The 20219-nt window shown below is 29.8% G+C and overlaps 1 protein-coding gene across 1 annotated transcript; it reads left to right on the top strand.

The window, feature by feature from the left end:
- Nucleotides 1–8269: 8269 nt before the first annotated feature.
- On the top strand, nucleotides 8270–16451 carry HELRODRAFT_159372 (hypothetical protein; the record flags this gene model as incomplete). Its single annotated transcript, XM_009011259.1, has 6 exons — nucleotides 8270–8583; nucleotides 9674–9821; nucleotides 10575–10657; nucleotides 12516–12602; nucleotides 15311–15629; nucleotides 15969–16451. The coding sequence occupies 6 exons, from the start codon at nucleotides 8270–8272 to the stop codon at nucleotides 16449–16451; spliced, it is 1434 nt and encodes a 477-aa protein (XP_009009507.1).
- Nucleotides 16452–20219: the final 3768 nt, after the last annotated feature.

A 20219-nucleotide genomic window follows, 5' to 3' on the forward strand; every position in this document is an offset into this window, starting at 1 on the left:
ATGATGTTTGAATGTACATAGGTCTTTGCTTTTTCATATCATCAAGTTGTCTCTTCAGAATATAATATGTTTTAAATCAAAAAACTTTTTCATTACATTTTTAAGTTACGAAATTTTTTCCTATAGCAATTCTTAAAGTTTTAAAACACTTTTATAGATACTGTATTTTTTAAAGACAAATTTGTACAACTAAAACTCATATTCACGAAGCACAAAAAAATTCAGCGTATCAGCTGAACGAAGCGGCAAACGACAGAACCGATTATACAATTTCTCAACAGTGTTTTAAATTACTGAAACAACTTTTATCACTAAATATTTAACATTATCTAAATATAAAAGACATTTGAGCTGAAATAGCTTTAAAAATTAGAACGGTAATAAATGTTTTTTTTGCAGTTAATTACTTTAAATTATAAAATGTCTTATAGTTCGTCTTAATCTACCTTTTCAAACAAATTTATTTAAGTATATATAAACACAGAACGAAGGTGAAAGTGATAATTGAAAGTTTTTATTATTGCTTTATAGAAACCATTAGTTTAAATGTGTGAAAATATTCGCAATAACAGTACTATGAAAAACGTTTTTAAAAGAAATCAAACCTGCAAGTTCCAAGATTGCAAGTTATAATTAAAGTGAGAATCATTCTGATGAGGAGTCTGCGATTTACAAACTGGTAATGAAAAGAAAGATGAAAAAGTTGACGAGGTCACTACAAGAAGCTTCCTTAAATTACGTTCATTACATTCATAGCCAGTTATTACCATTGAAAAATGTATTCCAAGATTAAACTGCTGAAACCCGACAGTTAACTTCATTTAGAGTAAAAATTTTTGATTTTGTAATTTTTTCACCATTTTTTGTTATTATTCTTTAAAAAATCTTCTTATTCTTTTTCTTCTTTTTTTTTCTTCTGCAGTTTCACGGCGTTTAAGCTTTGATAGACTAACTTTACGCCATTAGTTTTCGTCGTGAGTTTTTTCATAAATGTGGCAATCAGATGCTTTTGAGAATGTTTATTTCCTTATTGTAAGATATTACGCTTACTAAGTTTTCATTTTTAAAAATTGTATGTATATCTCTTAGAATTATGTATTTTGTCCTGTTTTCACTATGTTTAAGATTCTATTAATACGTGTTGGATTGACAGTTTTGCATTACATTTCTCACAAAGTGGAGAGCTTGTGTTTTTCTTTAGTCCCCTTGAATGGGTTATTTTGGAGTGACCGAATTTTAATCTATTTATCGTATTTAGGTTATTTCGACTTAGCTCATTGATTTAGACATTTTTGAATTCATTAAATTTGGGCATGGCTACTCTGAAAAAATTTGTTGTCTTAAACCATTCTTTTTTGTCATTTTTCTTATAAATCAGAATTTGACAGAGGCTGAAACTGTTACAACACGCAATCACTAATATAAAATGGTAGCGGGTTAACAACTGAAAATAAATAACCGTGTATTGTTTTTACCATAACAGCTACAAACATTCGTGCGAGTAAAAATATCACCTAATAAACGACTTATCTAGCTAATATTTACAATTCGTTTGACCTTCCAGATTATATTACTACTGACGTGCGTTTTGAAAAACAAAAACAGACCATTATTAATAATTTTACAACATTTTAAAACAAATGCTTCACTTAAACAACTGCGTTTTGTTTAATTAGCAAGGCAACCACTTTAAAACATTATCCAATACTAAATTTTGTTCTCCAACAAACCACCAATTATTAAATTAGTCACATTCGAGTATTTTCTTTGCTGTAATTAAATTAATGATAAATCTATGTAGCGTTTCACTGGAAAACTTGAGTAATGTAAAATAAAAAGCGAAACTGAAACATTGCAATCTATGAAAAAATAATGATAATGAAGAAAAAGAAAGTGAAGGAGAAGCAAGCTGTATTCAAATCATTTCTACGCGTATAACACGCGTTGTTAATTGTAAAAGAAAAAATTTTTTCTACCATATATCTTACTTATAAACCAGTTGCATCAAATGAACCTTAATGCTTCATTAAATCTCTTTCTTATGCTTATTTCTCGGGATTTGTGTTTTTGTTATTTTTATTATTACCACGCTATACCAATTTTTTATAATTGTTTGTTCGTTAGTTGTTCGTTCGTTCGTTCGCTCGTTCGTTTGTTCGTTTGTTGTTCGTTCGTTCGCTCGCTCGTTTGTTTGTTTGTTTAGATTTGGATTCTTGTAATCGAATTTTTTTAATTTATATTTTTCTTAACTTTCCATTATTCGATTAAACTAAATTATTTTCTACATGCTCATTTAAAATGACAGTGCGTGATTTAATTGAAAAACTTAATTTTAATTTTCAATTACCAAGTATTTACTTAAGTGACTGGCAGTTTTTAGGAAAGTCTGTCCGGTTATCAACTGTCGCCATTTTATTTGAAAATTTAGCCAAGATCTAGCAATGGCATCCAGAGATCTCAGAATAATTTTTAAAAAATGCATGTCTGCAACATTTTTTACTTTGCAAATTGATTGCCAAAGGATTGCCAAATTTTAGGTGCTAACATTTTATTGCTAGTCGTAATATGTTTGAGGCGTGTGTTCAAAGAGTAAATAACTGTCTGTATGTGTCTTGTGTCTATAATATGGTCGGATTTGGTATGAGTATAAAAGTTAGACAAAGAAGGTGGGAGAAAGTTGTTTAAAATTTTTTAAACAAAGATAACTGAGAAATAAATTTAAAGACGAGAATGAAAAGTAATGTTAAGTAATGAAAAAAAAATTAAAAAGGTGTATTATTATGTATACAAGGATATTTGCAATTTTAAAATTGTTGAGCCAGAATAAATTTATAAAAATGGTCATTGTACGGTGAATGAGAACGCTCTCAAACGTTCAAAAAAGTGAACACATCACTAACCATTTTTGAAAAAAAAATTTGTCCTTTCAAACTGCTTAAGTACATTCGAAAAATACTTTTCAAATATTTAAAGTCTGCACATTATAAGGTTTCGTTAATTAAAACGGATATTATTTGAGGATGTTTAAACATCTACAAAAAATATTCAAATTTTTCTATAGTATGTTTTTATTTGTTGTACGCTCTGCGTGTATCTTCTATGACAGTTCCATTTACAAATATTTGTTCGTTTGATTGTTTTTCAAATTTAAAGTCAGCGATGTACTTGATGCTTTTCACAAGTATCTATCACGAAAAAATGTTCCAGTCATACAATTTATGAAAAGTATTGTTTCTTTCAATAATTAAGTTCGGTATAAATTTCTGATTGGTCTATAGTTGAGACACCAGTCTACTAAACCGCACGTTACATCTTTTGTTTCTCGTCTGTCTCACAACTTTCGCAATTATTTCAGGTCAGACGATGACGGTGGGAGCGGATTGTATGATGATCGTGCGATTGTACGATAAGCATGATCGTTCGGAACAATAAAATTCTATAGGAAAAACGGGTAAAATCAATATTTATTATGATTTTGTTGGTTTTGTTTTTTGTAACATACACAAAAACAAAAAATTTGTCAACAATCAATGACCTTTTTTCTAATTTTTTTTTTAATTTCAAATTTTTTCACTAATCTTGGTAATAAAAACATTCTCACCTGAAAATCTGTCATCGATACCTTTGTTACTTTATTAAATAACGCAATTCCTTCAATGATTGAAATTATGAATTAACAGATTGCCCCAAACAGAAAACACGGTAAAAAGTGTCCCACAGTTTTTTCAGTGTATTTCGTTCTATAAATAAATTTAATCACACTTTATCTTAGCTCGAACTTCATATTTATATGATTTTTGGTGAGTTTTCTTTATTATTGATGTTTTTTTAAAAATTTTTGTAATGGCCATTTTACAAATTCTCGCTAAATGGCCTGTCAAGCAATTTTACACGAAATCATAAAACTCTAAAAATTTATTAACTCGACTGCATGGCAACAAGTTACAATCTTCATAAAATAAACGACTTCGGCAGGAACACACCAATCATGAAAATGATGATTTACAAAAATTTTACGTTGATGACGACAATGACAACAGCCATCATTATTATTATCATGAAAATGTCACCGTGAAACGATGTTAAGGAAGAATATGTTATATATAACGATGGTCGGAACAATGGTTTATACGATAATTAGGATATTTCTTTAACAAGGTTTATGTGGCCGTTCACCCAGATTGCTACATGATGAAAATATTTAGGAGTCGAGGATGGTGGCTTGTTCTTCATTACGTCACGAACCTCCAAAAATTTCAAAACTGCTTATATATCGTTTCTTATATACTTGCTTGCATGCTTGCTTACATCTCTCTATGTCTATAACTAGGTATATGTAACTCATCTTCAGTGCCATATGTAGGAAGTTTAAAAATGTTATTGAAGTGTTTTACGAAATTAACGAGGTCTCCTGGAAACCAGAGTATTATGTGTCTCTTAAGTGCTACATTTTTGTTGGTTTTGCTATTAATACTACCTTTCAACATAACTCGTTCAGTCGGTTATTCTCAATTGTATATCGATGTGTGACCGCTTGGGGTCAATAAGAATACCATGTTTCACATAAATGAAATTGTGGTCGCATATATATATATATATATTTATATATTTATATACATATATATATATATATATATATATATATATATATACAATAAGAGTGAAGATTAAAATTAATAGCAAATGATTATTTTAATATGAAAAATTTCTTTAAAATTAATTTAACGCATGAGGAATAGTCCAGCCCACCTTGATGCATGAATGAATGAACATCCGAAGCTTCAACACATCTTCTAACAATCAATCAGTCTGATTAATCTCTCGTGCTGGAACGGTGGTGATGGTGGTGACGACGATGATGATGACGTTTTTGATCATCTTGATGTTGATGACGATGATGATGACGATGTTGGTAATGATGGTGACGATGTTGGTGATGATGGTGACGATGATGTTTTTGGTGATGGATGAGATGATAATGAGGAGGACAAAGTATACCCCTGATGAAAATGTGATGACCACTCATAAAGTAAGATTGTTGATTATGATGAATATGATGCTTATAATGCTTACAATGGTAGAATTATGATGGAGTGTTTTTCTGAACGTGCTGTCTTAATGAATTGATGCGTCAGCGTATGAGTGATGCCGAAATGAAGTGATCGCTTTAATGATGAAATTTTTCTTTGCGATATATAAATATAGAGTAAATCACCCGTACTTAGTTTGGAACAATTTCTCACGTTTTTTCGATAAGTATAATATATATATAGAAATTGATTTTGCAATTGTATGAAAAACGTTAACTAGATAAATATGTTTTCAAAATTTGGCATTATACCACTTAGATTTGGTACCAGGAATATGCTTATAGACAAATTTCTGATAACTGTGAGTAACTATAAAATCAATGCCGACGATGATGAAAATGTAGGTGAAAATAAGGGAGTTGAGTAAATATGTGATGACGATGGTGATGAGGAGGGGTAAGATGATTGATGATGACAAGTAACATACATTGTTTGAAAACAGAATTCCGAAACATGACATCAAAAATACCGGTTGTGTTGATGATGATTGAGATGTTGATGATTATGATTGTTAGATGTTGATGATTGTGATGGTTGTAATTATTTTTATAATGATGAAATGGTCAAATTACATACAAAAGAACGTGTTTTTTGATTAATAAATAATTAATTCTCGACAATATAAATCCGATTTTATAGTACTTTTTATAAGAAATTGTAAAGTTTTTTGCTTAATTCATGATCAAATGTTACGATTCTCACAAGATATAGGCATAGTCAAACACATTTGTCCACTAACTCTTCAGTGAAAATATTCATGGTAAGCAAATTCTTCAAATTCCATGTCCGTATCGGAGTTCTTAAGTAACGAATACTTAACATTTACTCGTTTGACTTGTTCTCACATCAATTGTTAAAACTTAGGAGTGACAATGTTTTAGGCATCTTGTTATCCCTTTTACCGCTGCCAAATTGTTAAGTAGGTATTGAATTTTATTTTCATATTCATTCTTGAGCTTAACAATTTATTTAATTTTTAAGTCTGTTTTATTGTTATTTTTCGTTAATGTTGTGAAATGAAAAAACAATTTTGACTGTTTTAAAATTGGTTTTTTTTGTTTTTTGTATTTTTTTATTGTAAAAATAATTTATGCATAAAAATAGCCTAATTTTAAGTTCCACAAAAAAACGACAGAAGATCTCAAAAATATTCCGATAAAATGTCTATTTTGACGGAAAAAATACCAAAGTACAAAAATTTCTTATCTTCAAAATGTTTTATGATAACATGACATAACATAACACGACATGACATGAACTATCATAACATTAATATTAATGATTGCAGGTTTAAACTCAATAAGCGTTGATCACCAAAAATAAACTGTCAACATAATTTTTTCAATAAAAAAAATAAATTACGCAAAAAAATATAATAACAAAAAAATTTTTCAAAAGTTTTCTTCTTTTTGAATAGTTGAAGCAAATTGCGCTAATTTTTCAATTTTTATTAACTGGAAAATTTTTGCGGAATAGTTGAACGTGATTCAACTTTTGAAGAAAAATTGAAAATATTAAAGTTAGCTCCTAGGCATTTAGGAGCACAATCTGATAATTGGCAGGTTACTCATGGGTAAGTTGATAATGACTGTAGGGCTACTGTGGTGATAGTGTCATGATGATGACAATTATGATGATATTGCTAGAAATATGGCGATGATGACATAGACCTAAAGACGATGATTATAGGTAGCATGATGAAGATGATTATAGGTAGCATGATGAAGATGATTATAGGTAGCATGATGAAGATGATGATCATAATGATGGTCACGAGAAAATCAGACCAACAACTTACATGTAGACGTAGCTCCCGAGTTTTTTTTGTATTATTAATGTGGTATTGTTGTTTGTTGAGTAACTCTCTCATTTCAATCAAACTACGTAACTAAACGCCAGACGTTTCAACGTCGTATTTTGCTTAATGTTAGCATTTCAGTTTTAATAACTGAATGTTAATATTAAGAAATTTAAATTAAATTTATTGACATAACTGAAGTATAAATTTCTAATTCAATTTATCCAACATTTTTTTCACACTTCATTCAGAAAGCGTTTTTCGTGAGGCTTTGAAAAAGTAAAATTTTAAACTTTTATACCCGCAATTGCCGCAAAATTGAAATTGAATAACTGCCATTAAGTTTATAAACTTGAGGTTATTTTGAATTTCTACGTTGGTAGAAATCGTACAGGTCGACACGGTGGTGGAGTGGGATTTTACGTAGATTGCAACTGTGTGTATAAAGCTAGAGACGACTTGAATAACCTGGGTAATGTGGACTTTGAGACATTTTCAATTGAAGTCTGTAATAAAAATTCACACAACAAAAATAAAAATATGGTGATAATAGTATCTTATCGCCCTCCTTCACACGACCCAAAAATCTACTTGAACCAGTTGGAAAAAATCCTTCATGCAGTAAATAATGAAAATAAATATATTTGTTTAATGGGAGATTTCAACATTGATATCTCAAATTTAAATAAAGATGTGAACAAAACAAACTTGCCCCATCTTATGACTTGTTATAATCTTGCACCATTAATCACTACACCAACCAGAAGTAGCACCAATAAAAGGTTGGTCATTGATAACATCTTCGTGAATTTTTCTCAATTTGTAAAGTTAAGTGGAAGTTTGACATGCGATTTATCAGATCACCTACCAATATTAGCCTCATTTAGCATCAAGATGAAAAAAACATCAGTTGTTCTCAGCCTGAAATGAAATTCTCATATTCAACTACCCGTTTAAAAAATTTGAATTGCTGTTTGCTAAACTATGACTGGAATGAAGTGCTTGATTGCAATGACGTTGATGCAGCATTTGAAAAGTTTACAGGATCTTTTCAGTCAGGTCTTTTTAATTCCTGCTTAATATCTTCAGAAAAAAAGAAAAGAATGTTATCAAAACAAAAACCATGGATTACAAAAGATATTAAAAAGCTAATAAAAAATAAAAATAAGTTGTTCAAAGTCTATTTAAAGAATCCATCTCAATTCAGATATGAAAAATTTAGAGAAGTGTGCAAGTTATGTAATACCATGAAGTATAAATCAAAAAGACAGTACTACAACGAATTAGTTGAGCGTCATAAAACTGATATTAAAAAAACATGGTGCATCATAAATGAAGTAATAAATAAACGTGTAAATAGATTAAAAATATTAAAATAACAATGAATGATGAAATAGTTGAAAATCCTGAAAATCAACTCAACCAAAACTTCATCGACAGAGCAATCAACCTGTCCAAGTCATTTCAACACAACAATAACTGGAAGTCATATCTACGCAACAAAATTTCAAACTCATTTTTTTGTTTATATGCCTCCAAAAACGAGATCATTTCAACAACTCAGTCGTTAACTCCAAAGTCTTCAAGTAGTTGGGACAATATACCCGCAAAAGTCGTAATTTCAACAATTCATTCCACAGTGATGGTTCTTGAGTATCTAATCAACCTGTCATTTGCCGCCGGAAAATTTCCCAAGTGCTTCAAACTATCAAAAATAATACCTATTCAAAAAGTAAAAAATAACTGTGATGTAACCAACTTTCGACCAGTGTCTCCATTTCCGGCGTTCTCAAAGATAGTTGAAAAACTGATGCACTCAAGATTGACGGCCTTCCTACGAAAAAATAATATTCTGTCGAATCATCAGTATGGATTTCGAGAAGGACACTACAGAGTTGGCTATAGTAGAGTTAATACGAAAAATTAGCTCAGCTGCGGAGGAAAAAAATTTTACAGTCGGAATATGTTTGGATTTATCAAAGGCGTTCGATTGCATTGACCACAACATTATGGTCAGAAAGTTAGAACACTATGGTGTAAGAGGAAAAACACTAGAACGGTTCCAAAGTTACCTGGCAGACAGAAAACAATATGTATCCTAGAATAATAATAATTCAAACCAACAAGCTAATAATTATGGTGTTCCACAGGGCAGTGTTTTAGGGCCGATGCTGTTTGTCATATTTATTAATGACCTTCCTTACGCCAACAGCTTTTTCGACTACATATGTTTTGCTGATGACACCAATATTTTTAGCAATGGTAAATTAATTGAGGAAGTCATTCAAAAAACAAACACGGAATTAGCACATGTTATGTCTTGATTCTCGTATAACAGGCTAACAATAAATAAAACTAAATCGCAAATGATAATATTTGGACCTGTTCAGTGTTTAAATTATAAGAAGCCTTACAAAATCGTGATAAAGGAAAATGAAATTTTAGAAAGTAAAACAATAAAATTCCTTGGAGTGTATTTGGATCAGAAATTGACTTTCAAAGCGCATATTCAGCACATTTCCAACAAATTAGCTCAATCAATAGGCGTAATTAATAAAATAAAATTCTACCTTCCAAAAAAATGTTTGAATCTGCTTTATAATGATATCTGCACATCTCACATAAATTATTGTAACGTTTTGTGGGCTGGCGCGTATCCTTCAACAACAAATTCAATTAAAATTATGATGAAGAGAGCAGTAAGGGTGATAACGCTATCTAAACAATTCACCCATACAAATCAATTATTCTTCTCCACTAATAATTTAAATTTGGATCGGATCAGTAAATATTACACAGCCATTTTTGTTTTCAAGCAACTGTCCAAAAAGCTTCCTCCAACGTTTGACGAATATTTCAAAGTAGTCAACAACCCTAGACGTGTCAATTATCTGATGAGCAACAAGTCGCGAACAAATCTGTTGCATTCTCATGTTGTCTGTAGAGGACCAAGTATTTGGAATGACATTTTAAAAAATGATTTTTCTTTCAACGGAACATCACTTACTATGTTCAAAAAGAATTTAAAATTGTTTTTGCTAAATTTTAATGACAGAGAAAATTTGTAAAAAAAAGAGATGACGCTTTATTTAATTTTAATTTCTGGTTATTTGCGTACATTTGGGTTCAGGTGGCTGTGCTAGATGAGCCCTCTATGAGCTTTATCACAGTCATTCTGGCTTTATTTTTTTTTTTGGAGTGAATAAAAAATTGTATTGTATTGTATTGTATTGTGTTGAAGATTTACATTTAAGAAGAAATTTCATTGTTAACCAAAATAAAAAAAGAACATAAAATTATTGTTTTAGTTAGAAATAATTTCAATGATGTGAAATTATAGAAATCTTTTTTTGAGTAGTTGTTGAAAAAAAATTGTTTGAGTACCTACATTGTGAGCAAATGACATACTTCAGATAAAATTAGCTACTGAGTCGTTATTTGGTGAATTTCTTTCTCTTTTGTTTTTATGATATTCACTGAAAATTTTTGATGTTTTTCATATATGAATAAATAAATAACTCACAATATTTTTAATTTGTTCTAAACCGTGATTGTCTATTGTTTTTATACAAGTACCCCTATGTTGAAATTTTATATTAAAGTTTTTTCAAATACTACTTTGTCCAACAAATTGTTCAGTTCATATAAATAGTATAATTATCAAAAATTGACTGTTAACCCGACAGCAGAAGAAAGGTTATGGGTTTAATTTATTCATTGAGGACGTGCCTCATAGTGAAAGTCCTTTGCAGCCACTGAATCACGTATGGTCAACTAATCAATTAATTGTAAGAAAATATAAAAATATCGCCAACTGTTGAATGTTGGTATCAAAACATGTTCCACAAAAATTTATGAATTTAAATAATGCTCCTGAAAACTATAATAGTTGTAAGATATGTAATGAAATGATAAATATATTTTACACACTCAGGACGAAAATCTCAAAATTCCATTTTCTATTTTTAACTATTTTTATGCAAATTTACTGTTTTTATGCAAAAAAATAAAAAACGAAAAAATCTAGGTTGAAATGACAATATAGGTTACATGCAAAAATTTTTAACGTTACAATTTGGTTCTGTTGCAGAAAGTGTCTCGCCCGCCTGTTAATTGTAAAAGTTTACGATGCTATAATTGATTTTGAGTTTTTAAGCGACACGAATTGCAAATAAAAATGCTGACTAAATTTGATGAAACTATTTTTAGAAAATTTTTTTCCTAAATAAAATTATCATATGTCACAGTTACTAATTTTATATTTATTTTTCAAACAAGATTGCAATTAAAACCAACAGTAACTACTCTTGTAAATTTCACAATAACAGTATAATTATTCATCCACAATTTGCAATTCCAAAAATAAAACTGCCTGAGAGTATGTTTGTAACAAAAATGCCAAGAATTTGTTTCCGCATTTTCAATTTGAATGGCATCAAATTACATGATGTCCGGTTCTTTCTTGTCATCAGCATGCGGCAAGTAATATATTTTTTTTTAAATTTCAATCTAATAAATCTGCATTTTTTCTTATTTTTCAATGAATATTTTTAATTCTCTATTTAAAAAGATGGACTTTTTAATGTAATTCGTTTTTATGCATTTAAATTAATAATGTGCAGATGTAATTTTAAAAAATAACGAAAAAATACGGCGAAAAAATTTGTTCTAATTCAGCAGCTGTTTTCAAGTTATTCCTGTTTCTTTATACAATTCTTAAATAATTAAAGGCATTTTTTGAGTTTTCAGTCACTGACCTTCTGTTAAGATCTTGCAAACACATTTTCACAAAAACTTATCCCCAACGTGATATCATTTTTATTCTCTTTACGGCGTTCCTCATTTTGTGTGCTGTTTTTATCCACCTGATTCGATTTTCTCTAGCTACTGTTTATGTGCATCACCGTGTTGTCTTAATATCCTTCTTTCGCCGGTCATTTGCAAGCGAGAGTTAGTGGAAGCCATACTAATAAAATAAATGAATAATAAAATCATCTCGTATAACGTTGTACACATATACTAATGTATTTTCAGTTTCACTTAACCACCTAAATTTACAACTTCTAATTATTCCGCACCATGTACTACATTTTCTCAATCTTTTTACTTGTGCAAATGCAATCGTGAGGAAATATATCTACACACACACACACACACATATATATATATATATATATATATATATATATATATATATATATATATATATATATATATATATATATATACATAGTTAGTGGTTAAATATTTTTTAATATTTTATTTTGTTGATGGTTTATTGGCCATAAAAGTACATTTTACATTAGTTAGATAATCGCTACGAACTATCTGATACTAACAACAAGCAACGAAATATAAAATAGAAATAAAGTTCTACATAAACTTCTCCGCCGTCGAGATAAGATCGTTATCTCTTGCATCTTGTTGTATTATTCATTTTAAAAGACTATAAATTAGTTGTGAAAAAAGTTAAGTATACATTTGTAGTACTAAGATGTTTGTTAGTATGTTTTATATTATATATAATATATTTTATATATTTATACAATATTTTTAGTATAATATCAAGAGTGAGTCGACTTGAATATAAAAAATGAGAATTTAATACACCCTTTAATTATATAAAGGGTGAAAATTCCCGACCTGCTACCTGAAGGAAGTGCGGTTGACCAGTGCGAGTACATAAAGTACACCTTCCCTCACCGCGACCAAAGGTACATTACTCTGAAGACGTAACTCGTTCTAGGCTAGAGGCGTTTCGTCACTTATTCACTTACTCATCAGTAGCCCGAGTTAAAACACCAGAGGAGTTTGATCAGTTATAATAAGCCCAAGAATTCTACGTTGATGCTACGTTGAAACTTGAAAGACTATCGCGCATTTCATGTGAAAACATTTGGAGCTCGTTTAAAATTAATTAATTGTCTCGAAATACATCATCGATTAAAAACAATTAAACAAATGTATGTAAAAATATAAACAAATAAGTAAGTAAATAAAAATGAATAAATAATTGAATAAATGAAAATGAATATGTAGTTGCATGTAAAAATATTCACGTTCTCGCTTGCTCGTAACCTTAATTCAATTACATACTTGTTGGTCGGCTGTCCTTTTACGACGCTTGCAAATGCTCGCGAACTTCTTCTTGTCCCATCTTCTATCCGCAGCAAACTTAGCAAATTTTTTTTCAACCTACGATTGCAATTGTTCGACTGTTATTTTATTTCTCTCTTAATTCTAAATGTACCAAATGCTTTCAAGTTTGAGTATGTTTTTTTAACATTTTTTGAACATTTCCGTTTTTTCACTGTTTTTTCAATAGAGATTTTTGTTTTGTTTTTCTTTTTGAATCAAACTGACAAAGGCAGCGGTACAACATGCAGAAAAGTAATGAAGCACAAAAAAATTATCAACGCAATGTACGAAAAATGCATTTGAAAATAATATGAAAATGTATGAAAGGGCATGAGGAAAATAAGGAAAATAATAAAAAAAACTAATGATTGTCGTCATAAAATAAGCAGAAAAATGAGAAATAATATACAGAGAAGAAATGACTAATAGGAAAATCAATGTCTGCACTGTATTACTTGCTTTCTCCTGCCTTATCGATCAAAACATTATTTACATTTTCAAAATTTTTATTTTTGTATTTCTGACTTCTGTAATTTTCTACTTTTTTAAAAGTTTCTACTATTTTTAATATTTTTAATAAGTGCTGATTATCCAGAATCATACCAAGATATTTGCCGTTTTCAACTGTTTTGCGTTGCGGTATGAATATGAAATTAGTAACTACCAGAAACTTTTTAGTTGATCGACACGTACTGTAATTTGAGCGCGTCATTTGAAATACACACACTCACACACACACACTCACGCACAGAAACGTACCCGCACACATTTAATGTGAAATTACCAATTGTTGTTCAAGTATCATTTATATAAACACACACCATCCGTGATTTAGATGTTACTACATATTTCTTTATCGAAGCATGCAAATATGTCATAAATTGATAGTTGAGACCCTCTTAATATTTATTCATGCTTCATAGAACATTTATCTTTTTAATATCTCAATGAAAAACTTTTTATGTTCGAATAATAATTTTGTTTCTCATATTAAATACAAATTTTTCATTTACGATTTTTAAACAATAATAAATTTAAAACTGAATCTTAATGCAGGTCAGTGAATGAAGAATGTACAACAAATGTTTTTGGGTCCATCTTCTATTTGGCTTAGATAAGAATCTATAAATGATAATGTGAGTCGTAAGTTAAGGTAGGAAAAAAACTAACAAAAGAAATTTTTGAAGTAAAAATTAATGAAGGTGGAAACGGTGGAAACAGCTCACTACGAGAGGCATTTATTCTAAGAATTTCAAGTTACGAGTTCGTTTCTGCGTTTATAATGAAAAACATTCAATCAATGATTTAAAAATCGCCTGCAAACCTAAGAGTCTAATATGGCTTCCAACTTTTGTAAGCATGAAAAATAATTTCACATAGTTTTTATACCCACGCCTTTCTGTAACAACTTCTTATTCGTTTATAACAACATTTTTAACCTTTTCAGTAGTCTAAATATGAGTGGTTTTTGCAGCATTTTAAAAGGATAAAAATAAAAGGAGTTATAATGGATCAAAATGACTTCAAATAAGTCAAACTTTTAAAACTAAACTTCACTCTAAGTTTTTTAATTTGAACATAAATATTGTTTGTTCAAATGTCACAATTTTTTTCCAGTTAAACTTGTTTTTATTAAAAAACGTTTGTGCCAAAATCTCTTGCTTTTATAATACATTTGCACTCAACTCATAGAAATGTCGTTGCAAACAGTTGCAAATCGTTTATCTGTTTAGCTTTGAAAATGCTCGCTCATGATTGACTTTATGGTTTATGACTACCTAAAAAAAACTTTCAATTTTTTTTAATATTATGAAAATTGTCTTAAAATATATAAGTACATCGTGCTATTTTGTACTTTTTTGAAAACCTCATATCTAAATGCATTCACACGTTAGCAGTTTTTATTGTTTCACTTTATTGCTGCAACAAAATTTTGTTTTTATGAATGAAACAAGCGCAGTGACTAAGCAACTACAACTGCTGGGACTTATTGAGACATCACGAATCATGTCATTTGTTAACCGTTACAGATCATTCAAAACTGTAATTAACTGAAAAATTGGTAGTTTTCATTAACTTATTGCATGTTTTTTCTTAATTTCTTAATTTGAAGCTCATGCCAGCGGGGAAATAATAAAATTATTAATTAATTCAAAGAGTTCTTCTAATATTTTATATCAAGGTTCAAATTTATAGAGCAATATTATTTAAATTGAATTATCTATCATACCTAACTTATTTACTTAATGGAATTTTTTAAATATTTAGAAATTAATTTTTTCAGTCAGATAACCAATCGTAACCAAAAGAGGACTAGCTCTGTTAAAAATCGTCTTCCCAGCGTTTCAGAGCATATTAAACTGAACCATAAAACAGGATGCAGTTTTTCTGCAATTTGCGTCTCCAAGTCAAAAGATTTTGGCATTTCTGCAGAGGAAATGAAACTGCAAAAACTGGGTAAAGAAGCGGAGGAGCCCCTAAACCAACCATATTCAACAGATGCCTCTGCCAGTGATAAGAATGAAAACTGCTCAAACAAGTCAAAATTGAAAAAATCTGTAACTGTCCAGGAGTCACTAGAAGATGTTAAAACAAAAAGACAAGTATTTTTTATGAAGTTTTGCTTATTTTCATTCAAACATGTACAAAGTTTTTATTAATTTTTTTTTTAAAACAAACTTTTGCGTTTAGAATTTTTGGTAAGCATCTTAATGAGGCAGATCGCGACGGAAAATTTGATCGGATAGTTTTTCAATGTTATTTAATTGTTTGTTAAATTATTTAAGTTAATACAAATGGTGGGCTTATTTTTTTCAGAAGCTTATTATGGCAGATTTTTGTGTTTTTTACACTTGTTTGGTTAACATTTTTGGATAAAAAGAACATTTTGTGTTTGCTTTTTTCACGAGGCAGTCTTAATTATATTTACAACTTCCAAACAGGTCATCAAGATGTTGCTCACGGTGGTCATCCTCTTTACCATGTGTTGGTCGCCTATTTTAATTGAATCCGTGTTAGCAGCTTTTGACATTGGTCATCGGTTAAACTTCGGTCCCATCAAACACGCCCGCCAGGCATTTGCTCTACTTTCCTATTTCAACAGTTGCGTCAATCCAATCGTCTATGGCTTCATGTTGAAAAATTTTCGTAACAGTTTCAAGAGCATGATGTGTCGCTCGCAGTGCTGCCAGAAACGTTCCTGCTGTTGCATAGGTGAAAGTGCGGGCGGCGATAATAAGAGATTCATCCACAACACTTACCAAAACAGTAATAAAATTTTTCAATTTCATTACAACGCCAACAACAACAACAATAGCATTAACAACAACAATAGCATCCATAACGTCAACAACAATACTAGCAACAACGCTTCAACTGTTAACACCTATTTCAAATCTAGTATTAAAGTGTGCAGTTCACCGTAAGAACGTAAAAAAAACAATCACCAAACTCTGCTTATCATAACAATTTCAAGCCGCTTTTCTGTGAATAATACGTGTTTTGTGGATGATGCTGATGTGAAAATGACGCTATAAACAGCAATGATAAGGATTGCAATGATGATGGCGTTGATTATTTGGGCAATTTCAGCCTACGAAAAAACCTGTACAAAATCTTAAGTAAAATATTGTAACGTGTTGTGATGTTACACTCTACATTGTAGTAATTTTCGGAAATACCTTTTACATCCAAAAAATTTAAAGCACTGGCAAACTTCATCAAATTATATAAAAATGTTGGTATTTTGTAATGAATGTGTGAAACTGTCTCTTACGTATTTTTTCAAACAACTCATTTATTTTAATTAACCGTTAACTTCAATTTTTCAAATTATTAAATGATATTGATACTGTTTAAAAACTTCAAAATTATATAGGTATAATTAATTTTTTAATGGTGCAAATAAATGAAATGATTAACAGCAAAAATAAATAACTAATGTCTTTTGGAGTGGCAACACTCACTCAGATAAGAAAAGGAGTGAAAAATGAAAGTTTGAACAGCTATGAATCCGCAGAACAAATTATTAACGTGTTGGTCTCAGAGAAATGTTTCCTTTTTTGCATCGTTTTAAAAAACACAATTGACAACAAACCAAGTTTGGCGTTAGAAGTTTCGAAAAAAATTTAAAAAAATTTGTTTATCAGTACTGCCAGACCTAAGTGAAACATTGTAATGACGCTTTGTACTTTCCTTTGGAGTATAAACAAATCTGATGTGCTCTGTCAACAGTCAGGTAGTGTGCGCGTGTGAGCGATTAGGTATTAATATAAAATCACGCGAGGCAAGGTTGTTATAAAAGAATGCGTTCTTCCATAAAAATAAAAAGTAAGGATTTTTCAGAAAGAAAAACTAAAAATATTGAAAATATTTAATGATAATAATAATAGCTTATAATGGGCTCTAACTAAAAAGTCAATCAGTCCATGTCTAAAAACATAAACCATATAACAGACTATACATAATCAAACAATTTTGTCCATGTTATTAACAAAAATAAAGTCTTTATTAGTTATATACTGTGATAACTTATTTCAAGCGAGACTTATATGAAAGATTTTAAAACGAGGTTTTAAAAAAACTCTGAGAGTGGCAAGCTTTTAAATTATGAAAATATTTTTCGGCGTAAAAAAAGGAGGTTTGATTTTGCGTGGACATGTGCAATTATCCGCATGCAGAACGGAACCAAAAATAAGCGCCACCTACCTACACTCTAAAAAGATTATAAAACAAAATTTATAACTGTGTTATATGTTTACCAAGCACACAGTCTCCATCTTATCATCATGTTAGGGAAAGTTCGCACTATAAGTTGCTTAAACTTTTAATGTGAAAGATGAGCAAAAATAATAATGCATTGGATAAAAATGTTCCATGTGAAAAGAAGTCAAAAGTCATGCCATTTGGCTTCTTTTACAAATATTCTGTCATCGTTTTCTAATCACACTCTTCAATCCTACCATCACTGATCACATTTTCAACATTTTGAAAATTATAAGTTCAATATATTCATAATTGTTTGATGCGATGCAGTATTTTAAAAAATTTTGCATAACAAAAAATTGAGTTTATAACTGCAAATAAACATTCACGCGGTCTTGCATAGTTGACTCAAGTTTTTTCAAACTTTTAAAGTCGTGTTTGTTGGCCTGATTTAAAAATAAACTGTCAAATTAGCCAACACGTTACTCGCGCTAAAAACGATTTTGTTGTTTTAAATTCTAAAAACCAGACACAAAAATTTTAAACTGCTGTGACATTACCGATGTATCAGATTTTGCTGTCTTCCTCTAGTAGGTGTCCTTCCAATGTTAAATGTCATGTTTGTGGCGACATTTGAATTTTAAAACATGACATTGAAGAACTCAAAAGATGCTTTTTTAACAAAAACTCTTCATAATTTTAATGACAAATTTCAAGACAAATTCCTAAAATAGTTCAAAAGGTGTAAGCGTAGATTCTGAGTTTAAAATAAAATACTTTAGATAATATTAAACCTTTTACAAAAGTTTATAAATTGTTTTTTAATCGTTGAAACTTGTTAAGTTTATTGGAAATGATGAACAATTAAAAAGTCGAGTTGAAACATTTTTATGGAATACTACTATAAAAAGTGTGTCTGATGAAATTGGATTGTGCCGTTATAAAATTTAAATAGAGGCTATCAAATGGTATCAAACAGACTTCAATTTTGCTAAATAAAATCTATTTATAATTTATCGAAACAAATTTTGAATTTTTAAACCGGTTGAATAAAAGGATATCTTTAAAGTTTTTACGTTGAAAATATTCGATTAGTTGTCGATAGCAATAAATCTATGACTAAGCACTAGTTGTACCTACCAGTTGCTGCATAATTGAATGATAGAAATAAAATTAGATTACTTTTAGTGAATAATTAATAAAAGTTCTGAAATTTTGGTTTATTTGTTTTTATATATTAAAAGTTTATTGATTTAAAAAATTGTTTTAAAGTTTTTTGGTTTTTAAAACTTTGTTTACATGCTAATTTTTTTGCGTATAAATGCTAACCTTTTACTGTTTAGAGATCTAATTTAAAAATAAGCAATTTAGTAATCAAAAAAGTATTCCAAATAGCATATTTGCACTTTTTATTTCGTCTTCTACGACCAACCTGTAAATCCGTGTCGTTTTTAGGTAATTAAGAAATATGATGCGTACGGAAAAAATAAAAAAACATAAACAAAGAGTTGTGATGTGTATGTCTATGTCTTAGATTTTTCGAATGCGTTGTGGTGTTTGTAGGTGTGATGTATAATCACGGAGACCTATTTATTTAGGTCTGTATTCGTATTGCTACGTAGGTATACGCCAATGCATAGTATTGCTACATTCTCGGTAACATTGCAATTTTGATGAATGGTTCTGATGAATACTTCTAACGTTTTTTTGACAATTTATATGTTTTTGATTGTGTAAGATCTGTTTTTTTTGAAATTTTTCTTTTGTTTTGATCACAGTTTATACATGTTAGCTTGTTTTTATGTAGGCATTGTTGTATATGAACGCTGTTAATGTCCATGGGACAGTATGAATATTATCAGTAGACAACAGCGCTGTCCTGAATGTTTTAGTAGTACGAAACATTACCCATGGAATGTTAGCACTGATTTTGTTTATCTGCCATCGTTTTTCTCCCATTATACACCACTTTGCTGGAAACAATACAAATTATTATATGGACGTGGAAACACCATTCGTCAGCTCTCTTGAATATAATTAATCCTTATGGATAACAAGGTTGAGTTAAAAAATGGAACACAATGACGCAAATGTTTCAGGGTCAACGTTGAAAGTCATGTACTTCACTTCCTATCTTTATGTTTCCATGGTGCTTTCGTAACGTTTAAACATCAATGTGGTTCTATCTGACTCAAACACATTCTTCAATTAATCGTGTTTATTAAAGTTCAAAATAAAGATTTGAAATTTTTCGACTGTGTCTAATGTTTTATAAGCTTTACAGAATGTAACGCATTTTAAAACAATATTGTTTGTTGAAAAAATCCTCAACATTTTCTTCTTTCATGGTCTGGTTGTCTTCACCCCTGGGTTCGCCATTGTGTGCTTATTATATGTTCCATTATATATCGTTAACTATCAATGATACACCGCCCCTTGATAATGCTCAATTCATTATTACTTTTGAATAAGTTTCCTTTTCTCTAATT

The sequence above is a fragment of the Helobdella robusta genome, assembly GCF_000326865.2.
Source record: "Helobdella robusta unplaced genomic scaffold HELROscaffold_1, whole genome shotgun sequence".
Taxonomy (NCBI): domain Eukaryota; kingdom Metazoa; phylum Annelida; class Clitellata; order Rhynchobdellida; family Glossiphoniidae; genus Helobdella; species Helobdella robusta.